This window comes from Rattus norvegicus, chromosome 6, assembly GCF_021556685.1.
Source record: "Rattus norvegicus strain SHRSP/BbbUtx chromosome 6, alternate assembly SHRSP_T2T, whole genome shotgun sequence".
In the NCBI taxonomy this organism is placed as follows: Eukaryota; Metazoa; Chordata; class Mammalia; order Rodentia; family Muridae; genus Rattus; species Rattus norvegicus.
Window position 1 is genome coordinate 144,588,252 of NC_141539.1, and position 19,260 is coordinate 144,607,511.

At 44.9% G+C, this 19,260-nt stretch overlaps 1 protein-coding gene across 2 annotated transcripts in view; it reads left to right on the forward strand.

The window, feature by feature from the left end:
• Positions 1-581: 581 nt before the first annotated feature.
• Positions 582-19,260, forward strand: part of Cdca7l (cell division cycle associated 7 like) — a 45,644-nt gene continuing 26,965 nt past the window's right edge. The window contains exon 1 of one of the 2 annotated variants that reach the window (XM_087554549.1): positions 582-658. In XM_087554549.1, the coding sequence (XP_087410675.1) occupies positions 635-658 (24 nt within the window). In that variant the 5' untranslated portion in view covers positions 582-634. 2 annotated transcript variants of the gene reach the window in all.

Below are 19,260 nucleotides of genomic sequence, written 5' to 3' on the forward strand. Positions count from 1 at the left end.
AGCAGCTAGGCACTACCGGGGAGCTCTGGCTAGGAGGATGGAGGCCTTGCTTGAAGTGTGTGGTGTGCACGGTGCTGCATCGCTCTCTGCCCAGGGTTAGAAAATTTGGTTTTGTAGTGAACTGTGCAGCCACTGTTTTGGAGGCGCACAGACCACGCCCCTTCCCAACAACAAAGCAAGCAAGCTCCGGGTCTCTGCCAAACACTCCTGGAACTCGGGCTTTGAGAACACTGAGGTTGGCGCTGCAGGATTTGATCGGGCCAGGTACCCGGAGCTCAGAAGCGCGTGCAGCCCCAGCTTGATTCTCCCGCGCGAAACTGAGCGGACTGCTCCACCGCGGACCTGCGCGGTGGGGGGAAGCCCGCGCAACCAAACACGCGGACCAATGCCAGTCGCGCTCACCCTCTGCGCGCTCCCGCGCCGGCCGTAAGGCTAGGACCGCAGGTGGCGAGGCTCGGGTGCGGGCGCGTGGCCAGAGGCCTTGCGAGGTTGCGCTGCGCTCGCGGAACCGTGCTGTCCCCCCGTTCGTACTCAGTGCGCTGCTCCACGGCAAACTCCGCGCGCTGCGTGCTCGGGGCCGCGCCAGCCCGGGTGGCCGCGTGCAGGGCGCAGGGAAGTGAGCCCAGCAGGGAAGATGGAGCTGGCCACGCGCTCCCAGGTGAGGGTTCCCCCAGCCCCGGTCCCCGGCTGCTTTCTGCAGGTCCGGCTCTTCCCAGCCGGTCCACGCGGAGGGCGGGCTGCTGTGAACTTAGGTCCGGTAGTTGTGCGCGTGGCTCCCTGCCATGCCACCCCCGGTCTGCAGGTCTGGCCCCTGCAGCCGGGGCTCAGGTGAGGATGCCAATTCTGGAGCTGCAGGCCGGGAGCTGTGGGGCACAGCGCTCGGAGACCTGGGGGAGGGGCGCGCGCGGGAGGGCAGCGAGCAATAACAACCCCCCTCCCCTTCCTCGCCGGAACTGGCACCAGAGATCAGGAAGAAAAAAAGCAGTTAGAAAGAAAAGAAAAAAAGAAAATCCGAGACTCACACTATCCCGATCCTGGTAATAGAGTTTAAAAGAATTGCTGTGGGGTTTATTCTAGAACTTTCATAAATTTACCACTTGGGGCAAGTAGTAACATCTTTAGGCCAAGTTAACAAACAACTTCGAGAGTGCAAGTCTGACGCAAAGGGCAAACCCATTATGCATTATGTGCCCAATTTAAGTTTTGAAACTTGACTAACACTTGAGAATAAGTCTTCCAATGGGTCATTGCATGCTGGAATTGTAATTTCTGTTAGTTTACAGTTTCAAGGGGTTTCTCGACTTTAAAATATCTCTCTGTAAAAACAACCACCACCAGACACCTAAACGGACACTCACCTTTTTATGTAGTGGTAAGCGAAGCATTTTAAACTATGAAATATGAAAAACTTTGAAAGGAGAAGGAGTGGCCAAAACCCTGCCCGCGCAGGGTGGGATGTTTTACTTGAATGTAGCCTTTCTTGATCTGCTTCTGCCTGCACCTCCCACTGGTGTTCACCTTTGTAGTCTACCTGTAGGCTCTGAGCCTGGTGGAGCAGTGCCCAGGTTTTACCAGACCTGGCCTGCCCAGGCCTGGCACTTACCTCTGTGCTGGCAACTTAAAGAACTAGCTACCACTGGCCACTTTGTGCAGTTAGTGACTGCGGAGAATGTCTTTCTGAAAGTAGAGGTTTGTGAGAAAGTCTTTTAAAGGGTTTCTCCAGTGAAAGTCTTTTAAAGGGTTTCTCCAGTGAAGGGAGACAAGAAAAACAGTACTGAGCCAAACTCAGGCTTTAGAGTTTTTGTTATTGCTGTTGTTTTGTTTTGCTTTTGCACGTGGCTAGCCTCTGCATCTCCAGGAAGTAACAAAACACCTTTGGAAAGGAAAAGCAGAATTTGTTTGTTGTTCAAGACCGTCTCATTCATCCCAGAGTGGTCTCCAGATTTTGTAGGACAGATGACTCGGCTCTACTGAGTGTTAGGACTCCTCCCCTGTTTGGAGGCCTGGTTTATGATGTGCTGGGGGCAAACCCTGGGCCTCCTGCATGTAGGCAAAGTCTGCAATCTGGGCTACAGCTCCAGCCTGGTGGAAAGAGACAGGAGCTTTCAAATTTCCTGTCATTTTACTGGAAAGTTCTTTGCCACTTTGATCCCTGTATTCGGGGGTATTTGAAAATTCAGGATGTTTTAAACTGTGTACCTGGAAGCGAACATTTTATTGTTAAACTGTGAGGCTTGCTTTTGGTAGTTCTGAAATAGAAAACTATTTAGTGTGTGTGCGGTAATCCACAAATAACATCCTACCCATTATACACCAGTGAGGGCAGATTACTCTGTATCAGATGCTCTCTCTCTCTCTCTCTCTCTCTCTCTCTCTCTCTCTCTCTCTCTCGCGCGCGCGCGCGCGCGCGCACACACACACACACACACACACACACACACCCCTCTTAATTGATAGCGCAGATTAAGATGATAATTTTTTTTCTTCTGGAAAGGGTCCCGTTTGTAAGCCCATCATATTTACAGTCCCTTTTTTTTTAAAAATTAATTTATTTTTTATACAGGGTCTCTGTGCAGCCCTGACTGCCTGGAAAAGTCCCATATTTAAAAGGCCAGCAGCTCTTCCTTTTCCCATAAGCCTGACCCATGCATTGTGGGGCAGAATTCTAAGAAGAGCATACAATACCGGGGGTTTTATTTGGTGATAACCAGGAGTCAATTCCAGTTAAGCCAAGGTTTCAGTGTTGAGTGCAGCAATGAGAAATACTTGTGCAGCTGTCTGAGCTGAACCGTACCTGCATGTTAAAGTGTCATGCGTGGCTCTGGAGAATTACCCTTTACTCCTCAGCCCTTCAGGGCGTTTCGTTTCCAATATCTGGGTTTAGCTTTGGTGGGGATTGATAAGAATTGGTAGGATTTTAAATATTCCTTTTCTTTATAAAGAAGTAACATCAAGGAATGTTTAAAACTGAGTGGAGGTGAGTAAATAGCCGAGGTTAGCCCTCAGAAAAGATTGTTTTCCTTGGTAGTGAATGCTAGCCCCCTACGCCTTTAAAGCCTCACTGCAAAGACTTGCGATTGTAGCTTCGTTAGATACCTCTCACCTGTTTTTCTTCATAGTCGTTGGACCGTTTATCATGTTTATGTGTCAGGCACTGTTACATTGGAAGATTGATCACCACAATACTGTTTTCCCCACCACCTCGATTATCAGGTCCCTTGGACCACTTCCTATCTCCTGTTGCTACAGCCCAGAGAAGCACCTCAGGGCCACCCTTCAGTCACTTCCCTTTTGTGAGACATGCTGTGCCAGGTCCCTCAAGTGGGAGGTTAGTTCTCCCTGCAGTTCTGTGAAGCAGATTGGTTCCACTAGCTGGGATTGCAAAACCACCATCTGCCCTGGCTGTTGGGGCCAGGATGATCTTACTTTGACGTGAGGAAGCTAGAAATCTTCGCTTACGTTGCGGTGTCACCTGGGTCGAGGATAGGCTAGTGTAACACCAGAACACAGGTCAAGGATCTAGGGATGTTGTGACAACATAAAGTGACCGTGAGGGGCTGTGTGGATTCCCTCAGTCCTGGACCAGGGCAGCTTGGTGCTGTCAGGGATATGACGGGTGTGAGCTCTGACAGGTGGGAATGCCTTGTCTGTCTGATTTGGGGGGAGGGGGGCATTGCAGGAGATTGGGGAGGTCTCACCAGGTACAAGATCCACACAGCTTTTACATGGAACATTTACATAGTTTTTATATAGTTTTTATATGGCATATGTGATACAGTGAATGAATCGTATGTTGAGGGCCGTGAGTCCTGCCCATCTTACCCCAGTGTCGTTCCCCTCAGTAAAGCCATGGTCGTCGGGTTGGCCTTCTAACTGCTTCTTTCTTCAGTATCATCAGTGCTGGGTTTCTGAAGAGCCCAGAGGCCTTTGGTTTCACATACTGGGTGTATGTAGTGTTACATGTGTATTTTATGTATTTTCTGCTGACAGAAGTCTTTATGAAGAAACTTTGCAATTCATGTTTCCGCATCTGTACACTAACCCTTGTGGCTTGTGCTGGTGTCTCATTTAAACACTGTGTTAAATGCATTCTGGGGGATTAGATGTGTATGCATGTTGTATGCCCATTGTTGTTCCTTCAAATTTCATGTATACCAGGAAATTGGTATTAGAGAAACCATGTGCACCAACTAAATTATGGTGTGGATGTGCCTGATTCTCAGTCTGTAGGATCCTTTGGCACCTGGCTTTACTGGCTTTAATGGGAGCAGGCATAACCCTATTGTCCTCTGTTTGCTGAGGGAAAGCAGTTTTTGCTGAGCATAGATCCAAGGCTCATGAAAATCTCGCTGCAATAGTGACCTACGAGATACAGAACTTAAGAGCCTCCAGTAACGTGTTGAGTTGGGGGCGGGGAGGGGGGATAAGTGGTTGTCTTAGAGATCTAACCGTTTCGCGCATGGGGACCACAGTGCTATGAGAGGCTGCCAGGGAGTCTGCTAGGTGATCCAGATGTTGCTTCTTTCAATAACAGTCTTCCTTTTAGCTTTCCTCCTCCCCCTCCTCCCCCTCCTCCCCCTGCTCCCCCCTTCTCCCCCTTCCTCCCCCTCCTCCCCCTCCTCTTCCTCTTCTTAAGATTTGTTTTATTATATATAAGTACACTGTAGCTGTCTTCAGACACACCAGAAGAGGGCATCGGATCCCATTGCAGATGGTTGTGAGCCACCATGTGGTTGCTGGGAATTGAACTCAGGACCTCTGGAAGAGCAGCCAGTGCTCTTAACCACTGAGCCATCCATCCCTCCACCCCCCCCCCCCTTATGGCTTTCTTTAAAGATGCATTTTTCTTTGAAGTTGGATATCTAGATGACACGCATAATAAAACGTTGCCCATTATTATAAAGAGGTTCCTAAGGGATTGAAAACCGGACATTTCTGTGCTGTTTGTAATGAGTGGGTGCGGTCTGTAAAACCTCACCAAGATTTATGTAACAGTATTCATCTTTTGGTTGTGAGGTGCTTCAGTGGACTTTAAGAAACAGTCAGAGTGAGTCCCTGAGGCCTGCACTTGGGCCGGCTGGGGCTGCCCAGTGTGGGAATGAAGTCCCTGGAGTTGTGGTCCCTGCTGATTATATCAGTTTTCTCCAGGAATGGTTTTCCCGGGCTATCCCGAGGGGCAGTACAGTTTGTCCTACCCTGCAGCTGGAAGCATTTCCTTCAGGAGGACGTGGGACAGCCTGGAGAGCACCTTGCATGTTGGGTCTGTTGGCCTAAATATTGAAGCAGTCCCAGCGCCCTTGCTGGAGACATCCGGCCACTATTATGAGGGCCCCAAAGTTATCTCCAGGGTCGTGACTGGTGACCCCACAATTCAGCTCATGTGGCTGGGGAGTAGAGGGGCTCGTCCAAAGCACGAGTTGAATATTTGCTAAACTGAAAAGAAAAGGGAAAAGTAGAGTGAATGGCTGGGTGGGTTATGATTGGCTGGATGTGTGAGTGGGTGTGTGGGTTATGACTGGTTGAATATATGAATGGCTGGGTGGGTTATGACTGGTTGGATTTGTGAGTGGATGTGTGGGTTATGATTGGTTGGATTTGTGAGTTGATGCGTGGGTTATGATTGGTTGGATATTCCTAACAACCTTAGGCCTTTCTGTTAAACTAACGTGGGGCCAGTTCGTGCCTGTCCCAGAGGCTTCAGGGTATCAGCCCTCACATCGGAGCTTTCTCATAAACCTCCAGATTTTGCTTCCAGAGCTCTGTGTATTTTGCAGTTTATCCCGGGGTGCGCGTGCTTGAGTGAGTGCATGTGTTTGTAGTGTTTAAATTGAAAGGACATTTCTGGGAATAAGTTCTTCCTGTTGTATCCCATCTGGGGTGCTGATGTAGAATTGCCAAGTGTGAAATTCTGATGGCTTTTATACTAAACCCTGAGATAGGAAAGGACAGCTTGGTGTGTAGGATGTGGCAGTGTGGACTGCCTGTAATCCTAAGAAGTGGAGAAACTGAGGCAGAAGGACCAATAATTCCTCTCTAACACGCTCCCCACCTCTACAAAAAACAAAACAAAACACAAAAACCAAAGGAAAAAAGATAGTTCTATTCCATTTCCCTTTCTCGCAGTCTGCTTTTCCTGGAATCTTTTCAACCAAAGAAAGGAAATCAGACTTTTCCTGATCTTGAAACCCCTAAGAATTTTTAATGCAAAATGTCTAGTGCTCTTAATTTGGTTTATAAGGGAGAATTAAGAAGAAATAATGTGTGTTTAGTATGTTAATGTTATTCTTTTTTTTCCCCTTAGCAACTAACCCAGACATTTTTTTCCTTTCAAGAAGGTGGGCTTTTGTTTTTTTGGGTTTTTTTTTTTATTTGTTTATTTTTGTTATTGTTGTTTTAAAGCAAGGTAGTGAGAAGCCCTGGGGCCCCATCCAGCATTTTGCTGCACTCTCACTTCCCTCTCCCTCTAGGACAGAGCCCTTCACCTGAGGGTAGAACGGCTCCTGCTCCCCACACTACAGCTGCAGGCACTTAGCAAGAGAGGGTCTGCGTCCTAATGACCGTCCCTTGAACTGAGTGGTGGTCATTAGGATTTTAGTGAGAGTGCCTTTCATTCGGGCACAATGCCAAGAGCCTAGTGGAGTCAGCGCTGCCTAGATGGGTACTCCAGAGGTGCCAGGCTCCTTTTGTTTAGTGGCATTGTTCTTAGTAGGGTGCAAGTGTGTCCTGGGGTTCCCTCGGAATGGCTTTCTGCAGCCCAGCAGTTTGAAGAGCCCGCCCGTGTTGTTCCCTTGAGTGGGCGTGGGACAGTGGTTGTGATCCCTCTGCAGACTGCATCTGGCAAGTGTGCAGACAGCATTGGATCCGGATCTTACCGCTGCATGACACCTTCTCTGGGACATCTCTTAACGTCATCTTAACGATGGCCTCTCTCACCCTGACACATCGGACCCTGTTTACTGTTCCAGTTGGCTTCGTGAACCTGGGAGGGTGGGGCCTAACAGTGAGGCGGACTAAAGTCTCATGCAATTGCCAGCTTTATTCGGAGCATTAGACAGTTTATCCTGGGAGGGTTAAGAGGAATCTCGTGAGTAAGATGTTCAGTCACGAGGAGAAGCCAGGAAAAAAAAACCCAAAACATTGCATAGAGGCACAGCCAGAGCAACAGCTGAAGTAAATCCATTTCTGTGCCGCACACCTGGGAGAAGCACAAAATCACACCCCAAGAACAGTTCTGTGTTTTGAAGAAACTCGGGTCGCAAGGCTCTTGTCTTGTTTTCTTGGGGTTTTCCTCACAAGAGTTCTCACACGACTGCATTCTTGGACCTTATTCCAACACAGCCTCTCTTTTGTTATTTTTCTCACCTCCTCGAATTTCCCAGTACACAGTAGATACTTAATAAACAGTGGCTGGATGGTCCACATGTCTATAGTGCCTCCTACTTCCAGAATGCCCGCCTTTTTGTTCCAGTGTGGAAGTCACCAGGCCTCAACTCCAGCGTTTAGGCTTTTTTCCTTCTGGGTGTACGGGATTCTGCCTTGCTGGCTGTTTGAAACAGCCAAAGGGTATTTGACTTGCCTCAGTCAGTGAACTACCGAGAAGTGTCATGCGTCCATCTAGGTGGGATTCTTTAAATGCCATCACGTGATCTTGGTACCTCATCCCTCTGCCTTGGCTTTGTCAGGTGATCTGGTGTGAGAGGGGCCTGGGACAGAGCCTCTGGCTGGCTGGCGATGAAGGAGAAGCCATTTTTATTGTAAGCCTCTGGTAGAGGTATGAGTGTGTTTGATGTCCTGATGTTTTCCAGTGATGGGCTTTTGATTCGCTCTGTGGTTGTCATCGGAGTGACCTGGGGTTGGGACGGCCTATGAGAGCATGTGTGCTTCTGTTCTGATTGATGTGTTGATATCGGGCGAGGCGGTTGCTCCCACTAGGAGTGGTTAGGAGTTCTGCTTATGTCCTGTTCACCTGCAGCAGTCTCCCCTTGCTCCGTTCAGATGCCAGTAGCCACTTAATGAAATCACCGAGCACAGCTGTCCAGGTTGGTAACCCAGATTCAGAGTCTGTGGCCTTCCCATCCTGACTGCTGGCCTCCCTGGCAGAGGAATTAAGCCAGTTGTTCAGTTGATTCCTATGTTATCTGCCAGGATTCCAGCTCAATGGTTTATCAAATAGCTCGTCAGAGCCTATAGGGTACCTGTGCGAACTGTCCCCTGATGTAACTTCCTTTCTTAAAAAAGGACACTACTTGGGGTCAGGGGATACCTTATTATAGTGGCAAAACATTCAGAACTAAAATGAGCTATGCCAACTGTTTGTTTTCTCAAGACAGGTTCTTGCTATGTAGTTCATGCTGCCCTGGAACTCACTGTGTAGTTGAGGCTGGCTTTGAACACTCCATACTCTGGCCATGGCTTCTAAAGTTCTGGAGCTTACAGGTGTGCAGCAGGGGTGTACGTGTGCATGTGGAGTAAGTGTGTATGCGTGCACACGTCTGTGTGCCTGAGGCTAAGTGTTGACATCAGGTGTGCTCACTCTCTACCCTGTTTCTTGAGACAGTCTCACCAAGCTCACTGGTGTCTAGGGTTGCCCAGAAAGTGCCTTGCATCCCGCTTCCACTGACTGATGTCTCCCTAGCTCCCGTTTAACCATTTTTTTTTTTAGTTCTTTTTTTTCAGAGCTGGGGACCGAACCCAGGGCCTTGCGCTTCCTAGGTAAGCGCTCTACCACTGAGCTAAATCCCCAGCCCCCCACCCCCCCTCACCCCCCGTTTTAAAGCACACAGTTAAGAACACTTACGCTGTTTTTAAACTACCAGCTTTCTCCTGAACCTTCTGGCATTCTAAACTGAAGCTCCGTGCTTCCAATGCCTTTCCTCCAGGCCCCGTGCCTCCCTCCTAATTTCTCCCATATTTGATTATTCTGGGTATGCAGTGAAGTGGAATCATTCAGTATTTCCCTGTTGCGACTGGAATATTTCACTCAGTGTAATGTTTGATAGGTTCATACATGTGTTGCCATATGCCAGACTTTTTTTTCCCCCTTAGAATCTCACTGTATAGTGTTGGCTTGAAACTCATGAACCAGACAGGCTTCAGACTCAGGCTGTCTGCCTCTGCCTCCTGAATGCTAGGATCAGAGGCCCCCTTTGCGTGGCGGTTGGCATGCACAGCTCTATAGATGATCCCTTATTCTAAGAGGTCATTTCTCAGTGGGAGATTTTGTAGTCATTGAGTTCTACTTCTGGGTGTTATGTGCCAGATCATATAATTTCTCCGTAGGCTGCCTTTTCACCGTTTGGGGCCTTGTCTTTTGTAAAAAGAAAGGGTTATCTATTTATTTTTGTGTGTGTGCTGCCAACGCGAGCACAGAAGGCTTTTTATATAGGTCAGTTTTAGAGTTCCTGCCATGCTGAAGACCATCCTGGGTCAATCTTCAGCACCAGACAACAGGCAGACGCTTCTTATTTGGGTAAAGTCTAGTTCCCTGTGTCATTAATCCTCTGGCTTCTTCTAAGAGCCTCATAAATAGGGTAGTTCATCTTTAGTTTTTTTTTTTTTAAATCCGTGTTGAATTACCTTTTGTAGGTGGTTTAAGAGTCCAGCTTCGTTCTGCCTTGCGTAGGAACATCATTTGCTCCAGGAAGAATGTCCTTCCTGATCTCACTGCCTGTGAATGGCAGGGTGCCTGGGCTGCATTGCCCGTCGATCTCGGTCCACACCAGCGCCATCTGCTGGGCTCCGGGAACATTGCAGTGTGGGCTGAAGTCAGGAAGGGGGATTCCACAGGACCTTTTAAGCGGGGCTTTTCTGTTTTTGCCACAAGTATCTCTGAGGTTTGGATGGGTTTTGTGTGAAATCTGCAGGTAGCTTTGACCACTACAGGGTTCTTGGGGATGCTGTGTCTGATCCACTGACAGAGGAGGTGTGTATTTCCTGTGCCTCCCCTAAGTGTTCAGATATGTTTTGTAGTTGGAGTATATGTTAAGACTTCTGCCTCATTGCTTAATTCTAATTTTCTTGTGCCTGCGTAAGTGGAACTGTTTTGTAGTTTTCTTGTCAGGCCGTTGATCGTTAGTGACAGAAACACTGCAGTGTTAACTACTCTATGTCCTGGAACGTTACACAGTGTATCCGTTAGTGCTGGGTGCTCTTCTGTGGATTCTCCAGAACGCTCTACATGCACGCACACATGCACGCACACACAGGCATGCTGCATCCTAACAGGTGCGTCTCCCATTCCTACCCAGATGCCCTTTATTTCTCTGTTTTCAAGACGATGTTAAAGAGGTGAAAGGAGCTGTGCTTAGCTTATTCTCTGACATCCCCTTAAGAAATAAAGTCTCTTTTTATTCACTTAGTAAATGTGGGTTTTAATGTGTTGATTCAGTTCCTTCCATTATTGTTGACCTTGTTTTTCTCACAAAAGGGCAGTGAGTTTTCTCAGATGCCTTTTTTGCATTCGCTGTGTAATGGTCTCTTTCCCTCAGTTTAAGTGTGGATGCTTCAGTCCTTCTTAGAAAGGGGAACAAAATACTTAAGGGAGGAAATACAGAGACAAAGTGTGGAGCAGAAACTGAGGGAAAGTCATCCAGAGACTGCCCCACCTGGGGATCCATCCCATACACAGACACCAAACCCAGACACTATTGCCGATGCCAAGAAGTCCTTGCTGACAGAGCCTGATATATAGCTGTCTCCTGAGAGGCTCTGCTAGAGTCTGACAAATACAGAGGCAGATGCCAACCATTGTACTGAGCACAGGAACCCCAATGGAGGAGTTAGAGAAAGGACTGAAGGGGTTTGCGACCCCATAGGAAGAACAACAATATCAACTAACCAGACCCCCTAGAGCTCCCAGGGACTGAACCACCAACCGAAGAGTACACATGGAGGGACCCATGGCTCCAGATGCATATGTAGCAGAAGATGGCCTTGTCAGGCATCAGTGGGAGGAGAAGCCCTTGGTTCTGGGAAGGCTCCATGCCCCAGTGTAGGGAATGCCAGGGTGGGGAGGTAGGTGGAAGGAGTGGATGGGTGGGTGGGTAGGTGGGGGAGTACCCTCATAGAAGCAGGGGGAGGAGGGATAGGATAGGGGTTTCCTAAGGGGAAACCAGGAAAGGGGATAACATTTGAAATGTGAATAAATAAAATATCCAATAAAAAAAGAACAATGCATTTAAATTTCATATGTTGGCCATTTTTCATTGCAGCAACACACCTCTCTTGGTCAAGTGTGCATCTTTCTGCTGTGTTGCTGATTCAGTTTGCTGGCATTGTGTATGTGAAGGTGTTGGGGTGTGTGACGGTGTCGTGAGGGTATTGTTTGGGACTCTTGGACAGTCTGTCTGACTTAGGTCCCAGGCAGCCTCCTAGGAAGAGTCAAAGGACAAAAGTCAAAGGGGAAAGAACCCTTCAGTTTCTTTGGGAGAGTTTGAGGGCTGGTGTTGATCATTGAGCGTTCTACAGAGTTCACCTCAGAAACTGCCAGCTTCTGACATTATTTCTAGGGACAATTTGGATTAATTTATAATTCAGCCTTGGTAGGCTGTATGCTACCAGAAGTGTATCCATCCATTATATCTGTGTGAGCATGCCATCACCTGGAGGTCTCCCGAATTCTTTGTTTTTAAAATCTCTGTAAACATAATAATGATACTGTCCCCACTTTTATTTCCCAATTTAGTGCTTGGGAGATTTCTCTGTGTTCTCAAGTCCGTGTACCAGAAGGCTTGCTCACGTTGTTAGTGTTTGAAAAACCAACTTTATTTTCTCTCTTACTCTCTGTTGTGATTTTTATCTCTTATTCTGTCACGGCTGTAATCTTTAGTAGTTCCTTCTGTTGGCTTGGGGTCTACTTCACTGTGTCTTTTTCTGGTTTATTAATGTATGGAGTTAATGGTCTTCCTTATAATTGGAGCGTTTACAGCTGTGCCTGTCCCTAATCGCACAGCATTTGCCGCAGTGCATGGATAAGGTGTGCTTGTTTCAAGGCAGGAGAACACTTCAGACCAAAAGCATCGATTTCATTGGTATTCAATTGCTCATACATGATAAGATATTTTGGCATGGAACTCAAGTCAGAGTACAAAACTGAAATGTCTCATATGTACCTTCTGCATATAGGCGGAACGTAATTTTCTTCAAAGTTTTGAATAATTTTATTTGTTCATAAAACTATCGTGTTATGTAGCGACACGATACATTTCCATTTGTGACACCACGAGGCACTCACAAAGTTTGGATTTTGAAGCATTTCAGGTTTTGGATTTTTGAGAGCGGATGTTCAGCTTATATTTCCTCACCGTCTCTTGTGATTTTGTCTCTGCCTCGTGGGCTGCTTGGGAGAATACTTGATTTCTGTATACCTGGGGACTTGCCCTGTTTCCTACTTCTGATTTCCATTTTAATCCTACTGATTACAAAAGGCAGTTTGTATGATGTTAGTTATTTAAAATGTATCACACTTACTGTAGTCTAGCCTGTGGTCCAGTCTGGATAATTTTATGTGTAAACGTGAGAGAAATGTATCTGCTGTTGGGTTGAGTGTCTCTGTCTTCTGTTTGGTTTACTGCTGCTCCGCTTTCTTCTGGGCTTTGTTGAAGGTGAGATGTTGACGTGTACATCTGCATGGGTTACTGGGGAACTCTCCCTTTTTCACTCAGTGTTTGTTTCCTGTTTTTGCAGCTTTGATTTTGGAGTATGTATTGAAATTGTTACATTGTCTGGGTGAGTTGACCACTGTGTTGTTCACTATTCCCGGTAAGCTTTGTGTATTGTATCTGTTTTGTCTGATTGCAGCTACTCCCTCTCCTTTGCACTTAAAAACTTTCTGTCTTTTGCTCTCAACATGTCTGTGTCTCTAGAGCTGATGTGAGTCTTCTAATTAGCATTTAGCTGTATCATTATACCAAAAAAAAAAAAAGCAGCAAACCCAAAAACCCCATTTTGCTGGGCTGGTGCTTAAAGCCAGGCTTTGAAGCAGCATACTAGCTAAGCCTTCTGCTACTGAACTGTATCACCAGCATTCTTCTTACTTTGAGAAAGGGTCTTGTCGAGTAGCCCAGACTGGCCTAAATCTTACTCGCTGGTCTGTAGGACTTGAGATCTTCTGGCCTTAGCCTCTGGAGCAGCTGAGATTGTGCACGTGCTCCCAGGCCCTGCCTGCTTCCTGTGTGTCTTAAAGCTCTTTTCTTCTTGAGATGGAGGTCTCACTTTTGAGTGCTGGATTGTGGATGTACATCAGCACCCTGATTCCTTACAGCCTTGCCTCTTTCCTTTATGTTGCTTCCTTGATGAGGACCCATTTTTAATCTATTCACGCTTCTTCAGTGCTTTCTATAGATGTTTAATGCGGTGCTGACCATGATAGATAACATCCTCTGGATAGTTTGATATTGACATCACTAATAAAATCTGCCCAGTGAATTCCCACTCTCTAGCCTATGGTATCGACGTTATAAATGACAGCTTTATTGTAGATTCGTATGTTTCCTAATCCTATAGTTAATAAAACCTAGAACCAGAATACAATAACACCCATGTGTGTTTCTGCCTTTCCTGGAGTGCTGTGTGGTTTTGCATGGCTGGGAGTCACTGACCCTTCCCTTTCAGTCTGAAGGATTTGATCTTGCATGAGTTCTGGTTGTTGGTCTTAGTGACAGTGAACTAATTCCAATCTGATAGATGGAAATATATGTTAATTTCCATTCATTTTTGGAAGGATAATTTTCCCTGCAAACAGCATTTTTGTTGGTCAGGGTTTCTGTCTGAACACACCTGGTGTGTGACAAGTAGCTGCTCTTGTTAAGTTTCTTTCTTTTTTTTTTTTTAAAGATTTTATTTGTTTTACGCATGTGAATACACTGTCACCGTCTTCAGACACACCAGAAGAGGGCATTGGATCCCATTACAGATGGTTGTGAGCCACCATGTGGTTGCTGGGATTTGAACTCAGGACCTCTGGAAGAACAATCAGTGCTCTTTTTTTTTTTAAATTTATTTTTATTTATTTATTTTTTTTTTTATTAACTTGAGTATTTCTTATATACATTTCGAGTGTTATTCCCCTTCCTGGTTTCCGGGCAAACATCCCCCTCCCCCCTCCCCTTCCTTATGGGTGTTCCCCTCCCAACCCTCCCCCCATTACCGCCCTCCCCCCATAGACTAGTTCACTGGGGGTTCAGTCTTAGCAGGACCCAGGGCTTCCCCTTCCACTGGTGCTCTTACTAGGATATTCATTGCTACCTATGGGGTCAGAGTCCAGGGTCAGTCCATGTATAGTCTTTAGGTAGTGGCTTAGTCTCTGGAAGCTCTGGTTGCTTGGCATTGTTGTACTTTTGGGGTCTCGAGCCCCTTCAAGCTCTTCCAGTTCTTTCTCTGATTCCTTCAATAGGGGACCTATTCTCAGTTCAGTGGTTTGCTGCTGGCATTCGCCTCTGTATTTGCTGTATTCTGGCTGTGTCTCTCAGGAGCGATCTACATCCGGCTCCTGTCGGTCTGCACTTCTTTGCTTCATCCATCTTGTCTAATTGGGTGGCTGTATATGTATGGGCCACATGTGGGGCAGGCTCTGAATGGGTGTTCCGTCAGTCTCTGTTTTAATCTTTGCCTCTCCCTTCCCTGCCAAGGGTATTCTTTTTCCTCATTTAAAGAAGGAGTGAAGCATTCACATTTTGATCATCCGTCTTGAGTTTCGTTTGTTCTAGGGATCTAGGGTAATTCAAGCATTTGGGCTAATAGCCACTTATCAATGAGTGCATACCATGTATGTCTTTCTGTGATTGGGTTAGCTCACTCAGGATGATATTTTCCAGTTCCAACCATTTGCCTACGAATTTCATAAACTCGTTGTTTTTGATAGCTGAGTAATATTCCATTGTGTAGATGTACCACATTTTCTGTATCCATTCCTCTGTTGAAGGGCATCTGGGTTCTTTCCATTTTCTGGCTATTATAAATAAGGCTGCGATGAACATAGTGGAGCACGTGTCTCTTTTATATGTTGAGGCATCTTTTGGGTATATGCCCAAGAGAGGTATAGCTGGATCCTCAGGCAGTTCAATGTCCAATTTTCTGAGGAACCACCAGACTGATTTCCAGAATGGTTTTACCAGTCTGCAACCCCACCAACAATGGAGGAGTGTTCCTCTTTCTCCACATCCTCGCCAGCATCTGCTGTCACCTGAGTTTTTGATCTTAGCCAATCGCACTGGTGTGAGGTGAAATCTCAGGGTTGTTTTGATTTGCATTTCCCTTATGACTAAAGATGTTGAACATTTCTTTAGGTGTTTCTCAGCCATTCGGCATTCCTCAGCTGTGAATTCTTTGTTTAGCTCTGAACCCCATTTTTTAATAGGGTTATTTGTTTCCCTGCGGTCTAACTTCTTGAGTTCTTTGTATATTTTGGATATAAGGCCTCTATCTGTTGTAGGATTGGTAAAGATCTTTTCCCAATCTGTTGGTTGCCGTTTTGTCCTAACCACAGTGTCCTTTGCCTTACAGAAGCTTTGCAGTTTTATGAGATCCCATTTGTCGATTCTTGATCTTAGAGCATAAGCCATTGGTGTTTTGTTCAGGAAATTTTTTCCAGTGCCCATGTGTTCCAGATGCTTCCCTAGTTTTTCTTCTATTAGTTTGAGTGTGTCTGGTTTGATGTGGAGGTCCTTGATCCACTTGGACTTAAGCTTTGTACAGGGTGATAAGCATGGATCGATCTGCATTCTTCTACATGTTGCCCTCCAGTTGAACTAGCACCATTTGCTGAAAATGCTATCTTTTTTCCATTGGATGGTTTTGGCTCCTTTGTCAAAAATCAAGTGACCATAGGTGTGTGGGTTCATTTCTGGGTCTTCAATTCTATTCCATTGGTCTATCTGTCTGTCTCTGTACCAATACCATGCAGTTTTTATCACTATTGCTCTGTAATACTGCTTGAGTTCAGGGATAGTGATTCCCCCTGAAGTCCTTTTATTGTTGAGGATAGCTTTAGCTATCCTGGGTTTTTTGTTATTCCAGATGAATTTGCAAATTGTTCTGTCTAACTCTTTGAAGAATTGGATTGGTATTTTGATGGGGATTGCATTGAATCTGTAGATTGCTTTTGGTAAAATGGCCATTTTTACTATATTAATCCTGCCAATCCATGAGCATGGGAGATCTTTCCATCTTCTGAGGTCTTCTTCAATTTCTTTCCTCAGTGTCTTGAAGTTCTTATTGTACAGATCTTTTACTTGCTTGGTTAAAGTCACACCGAGGTACTTTATATTATTTGGGTCTATTATGAAGGGTGTCGTTTCCCTAATTTCTTTCTCGGCTTGTTTCTCTTTTGTATAGAGGAAGGCAACTGATTTATTTGAGTTAATTTTATACCCAGCCACTTTGCTGAAGTTGTTTATCAGCTTTAGTAGTTCTCTGGTGGAACTTTTGGGATCACTTAAATATACTATCATGTCATCTGCAAATAGTGATATTTTGACCTCTTCTTTTCCGATCTGTATCCCTTTGATCTCCTTTTGTTGTCTGATTGCTCTGGCTAGAACTTCAAGAACTATATTGAATAAGTAGGGAGAGAGTGGGCAGCCTTGTCTAGTCCCTGATTTTAGTGGGATTGCTTCAAGTTTCTCTCCATTTAGTTTAATGTTAGCAACTGGTTTGCTGTATATGGCTTTTACTATGTTTAGGTATGGGCCTTGAATTCCTATTCTTTCCAGGACTTTTATCATGAAGGGGTGTTGAATTTTGTCAAATGCTTTCTCAGCATCTAATGAAATGATCATGTGGTTCTGTTCTTTCAGTTTGTTTATATAATGGATCACGTTGATGGTTTTCCGTATATTAAACCATCCCTGCATGCCTGGGATGAAGCCTACTTGATCATGGTGGATGATTGTTTTGATGTGCTCTTGAATTCGGTTTGCCAGAATTTTATTGAGTATTTTTGCGTCGATATTCATAAGGGAAATTGGTCTGAAGTTCTCTTTCTTTGTTGTGTCTTTGTGTGGTTTAGGTATAAGAGTAATTGTGGCTTCGTAGAAGGAATTCGGTAGGGCTCCATCTGTTTCAATTTTGTGGAATAGTTTGGATAATATTGATATGAGGTCTTCTATGAAGGTTTGATAGAATTCTGCACTAAACCCGTCTGGACCTGGGCTCTTTTTGGTTGGGAGACCTTTAATGACTGCTTCTATTTCCTTAGGAGTTATGGGGTTGTTTAACTGGTTTATCTGTTCCTGATTTAACTTCGATACCTGGTATCTGTCTAGGAAATTGTCCATTTCCTGAAGATTTTCAAATTTTGTTGAATATAGGTTTTTATAGTAAGATCTGATGATTTTTTGAATTTCCTCCGAATCTGTAGTTATGTCTCCCTTTTCATTTCTGATTTTGTTAATTTGGACGCACTCTCTGTGTCCTCTCGTTAGTCTGGCTAAGGGTTTATCTATCTTGTTGATTTTCTCAAAGAACCAACTTTTGGTTCTGTTGATTCTTTCTATGGTCCTTTTTGTTTCTACTTGGTTGATTTCAGCTCTGAGTTTGATTATTTCCTGCCTTCTACTCCTCCTGGGTGTATTTGCTTCTTTTTGTTCTAGAGCTTTTAGGTGTGCTGTCAAGCTGCTGACATATGCTCTTTCCTGTTTCTTTCTGCAGGCACTCAGCGCTATGAGTTTTCCTCTTAGCACAGCTTTCATTGTGTCCCATAAGTTTGAGTATGTTGTATCTTCATTTTCATTAAATTCTAAAAAGTTTTTAATTTCTTTATTTCTTCCTTGACCAGGTTATCATTGAGTAGAGCATTGTTCAATTTCCACGTATATGTGGGCATTCTTCCCTTATTGTTATTGAAGACTAGTTTTAGGCCGTGGTGGTCCGATAGCACGCATGGGATTATTTCTATCTTTCTGTACCTGTTGAGGCCCGTTTTTGACCAATTATATGGTCAATTTTGGAGAAAGTACCATGAGGAGCTGAGAAGAAGGTATATCCTTTTGCTTTAGGATAGAATGTTCTATAAATATCCGTTAAGTCCATTTGTCTCATGACTTCTCTTAGTCTGTCGACATCACTGTTTAATTTCTGTTTCCATGATCTGTCCATTGATGAGAGTGGGGTGTTGAAATCTCCCACTATTATTGTGTGAGGTGCAATGTGTGTTTTGAGCTTTAGTAAGGTTTCTTTTACGTATGTAGGTGCCCTTGTATTTGGGGCATAGATATTTAGGATTGAGAGTTCATCTTGGTGGATTTTTCCTTTGATGAATATGAAGTGTCCTTCCTTATCTTTTTTGATGACTTTTAGTTGGAAATTGATTTTATTTGATATTAGAATGGCTACTCCAGCTTGCTTCTTCTGACCATTTGCTTGGAAAGTTGTTTTCCAGCCTTTCACTCTGAGGTAGTGTCTGTCTTTGTCTCTGAGGTGTGTTTCCTGTAGGCAGCAGAATGCAGGGTCCTCGTTGCGTATCCAGTTTGTTAATCTATGTCTTTTTATTGGGGAGTTGAGGCCATTGATATTGAGAGATATTAAGGAATAGTGATTATTGCTTCCCATTATATTCATATTTGGATGTGAGGTTATGTTTGTGTGCTTTCATTCTCTTTGTTTTGTTGCAAAGACGATTAGTTTCTTGCTTCTTCTAGGGTATAGCTTGCCTCTTTATGTTGGGCTTTACCATTTATTATCCTTTGTAGTGCTGGATTTGTAGAAACATATTGTGTAAATTTGGTTTTGTCATGGAATATCTTGGTCTCTCCATCAATGTTAATTGAGAGTTTTGCAGGATACAGTAACCTGGGCTGGCATTTGTGTTCTCTTAGGGTCTGTATGACATCAGTCCAGGATCTTCTGGCCTACATAGTTTCTGGCGAGAAGTCTGGAGTGATTCTGATAGGTCTGCCTTTATATGTTACTTGACCTTTTTCCCTTACTGCTTTTAATATTCTTTCTTTATTTTGTGCGTTTGGTGTTTTGACTATTATGTGACGGGAGGTGTTCCTTTTCTGGTCCAATCTATTTGGAGTTCTGTAGGCTTCTTGTATGTCTATGGGTATCTCTTTTTTTAGGTTAGGGAAGTTTTCTTCTATGATTTTGTTGAAGATATTTACTGGTCCTTTGAGCTGGGAGTCTTCACTCTCTTCTATACCTATTATCCTTAGGTTTGATCTTCTCATTGAGTCCTGGATTTCCTGTATGTTTTGGACCAGTAGCTTTTTCTGCTTTACATTATCTTTGACAGTTGAGTCAATGATTTCTATGGAATCTTCT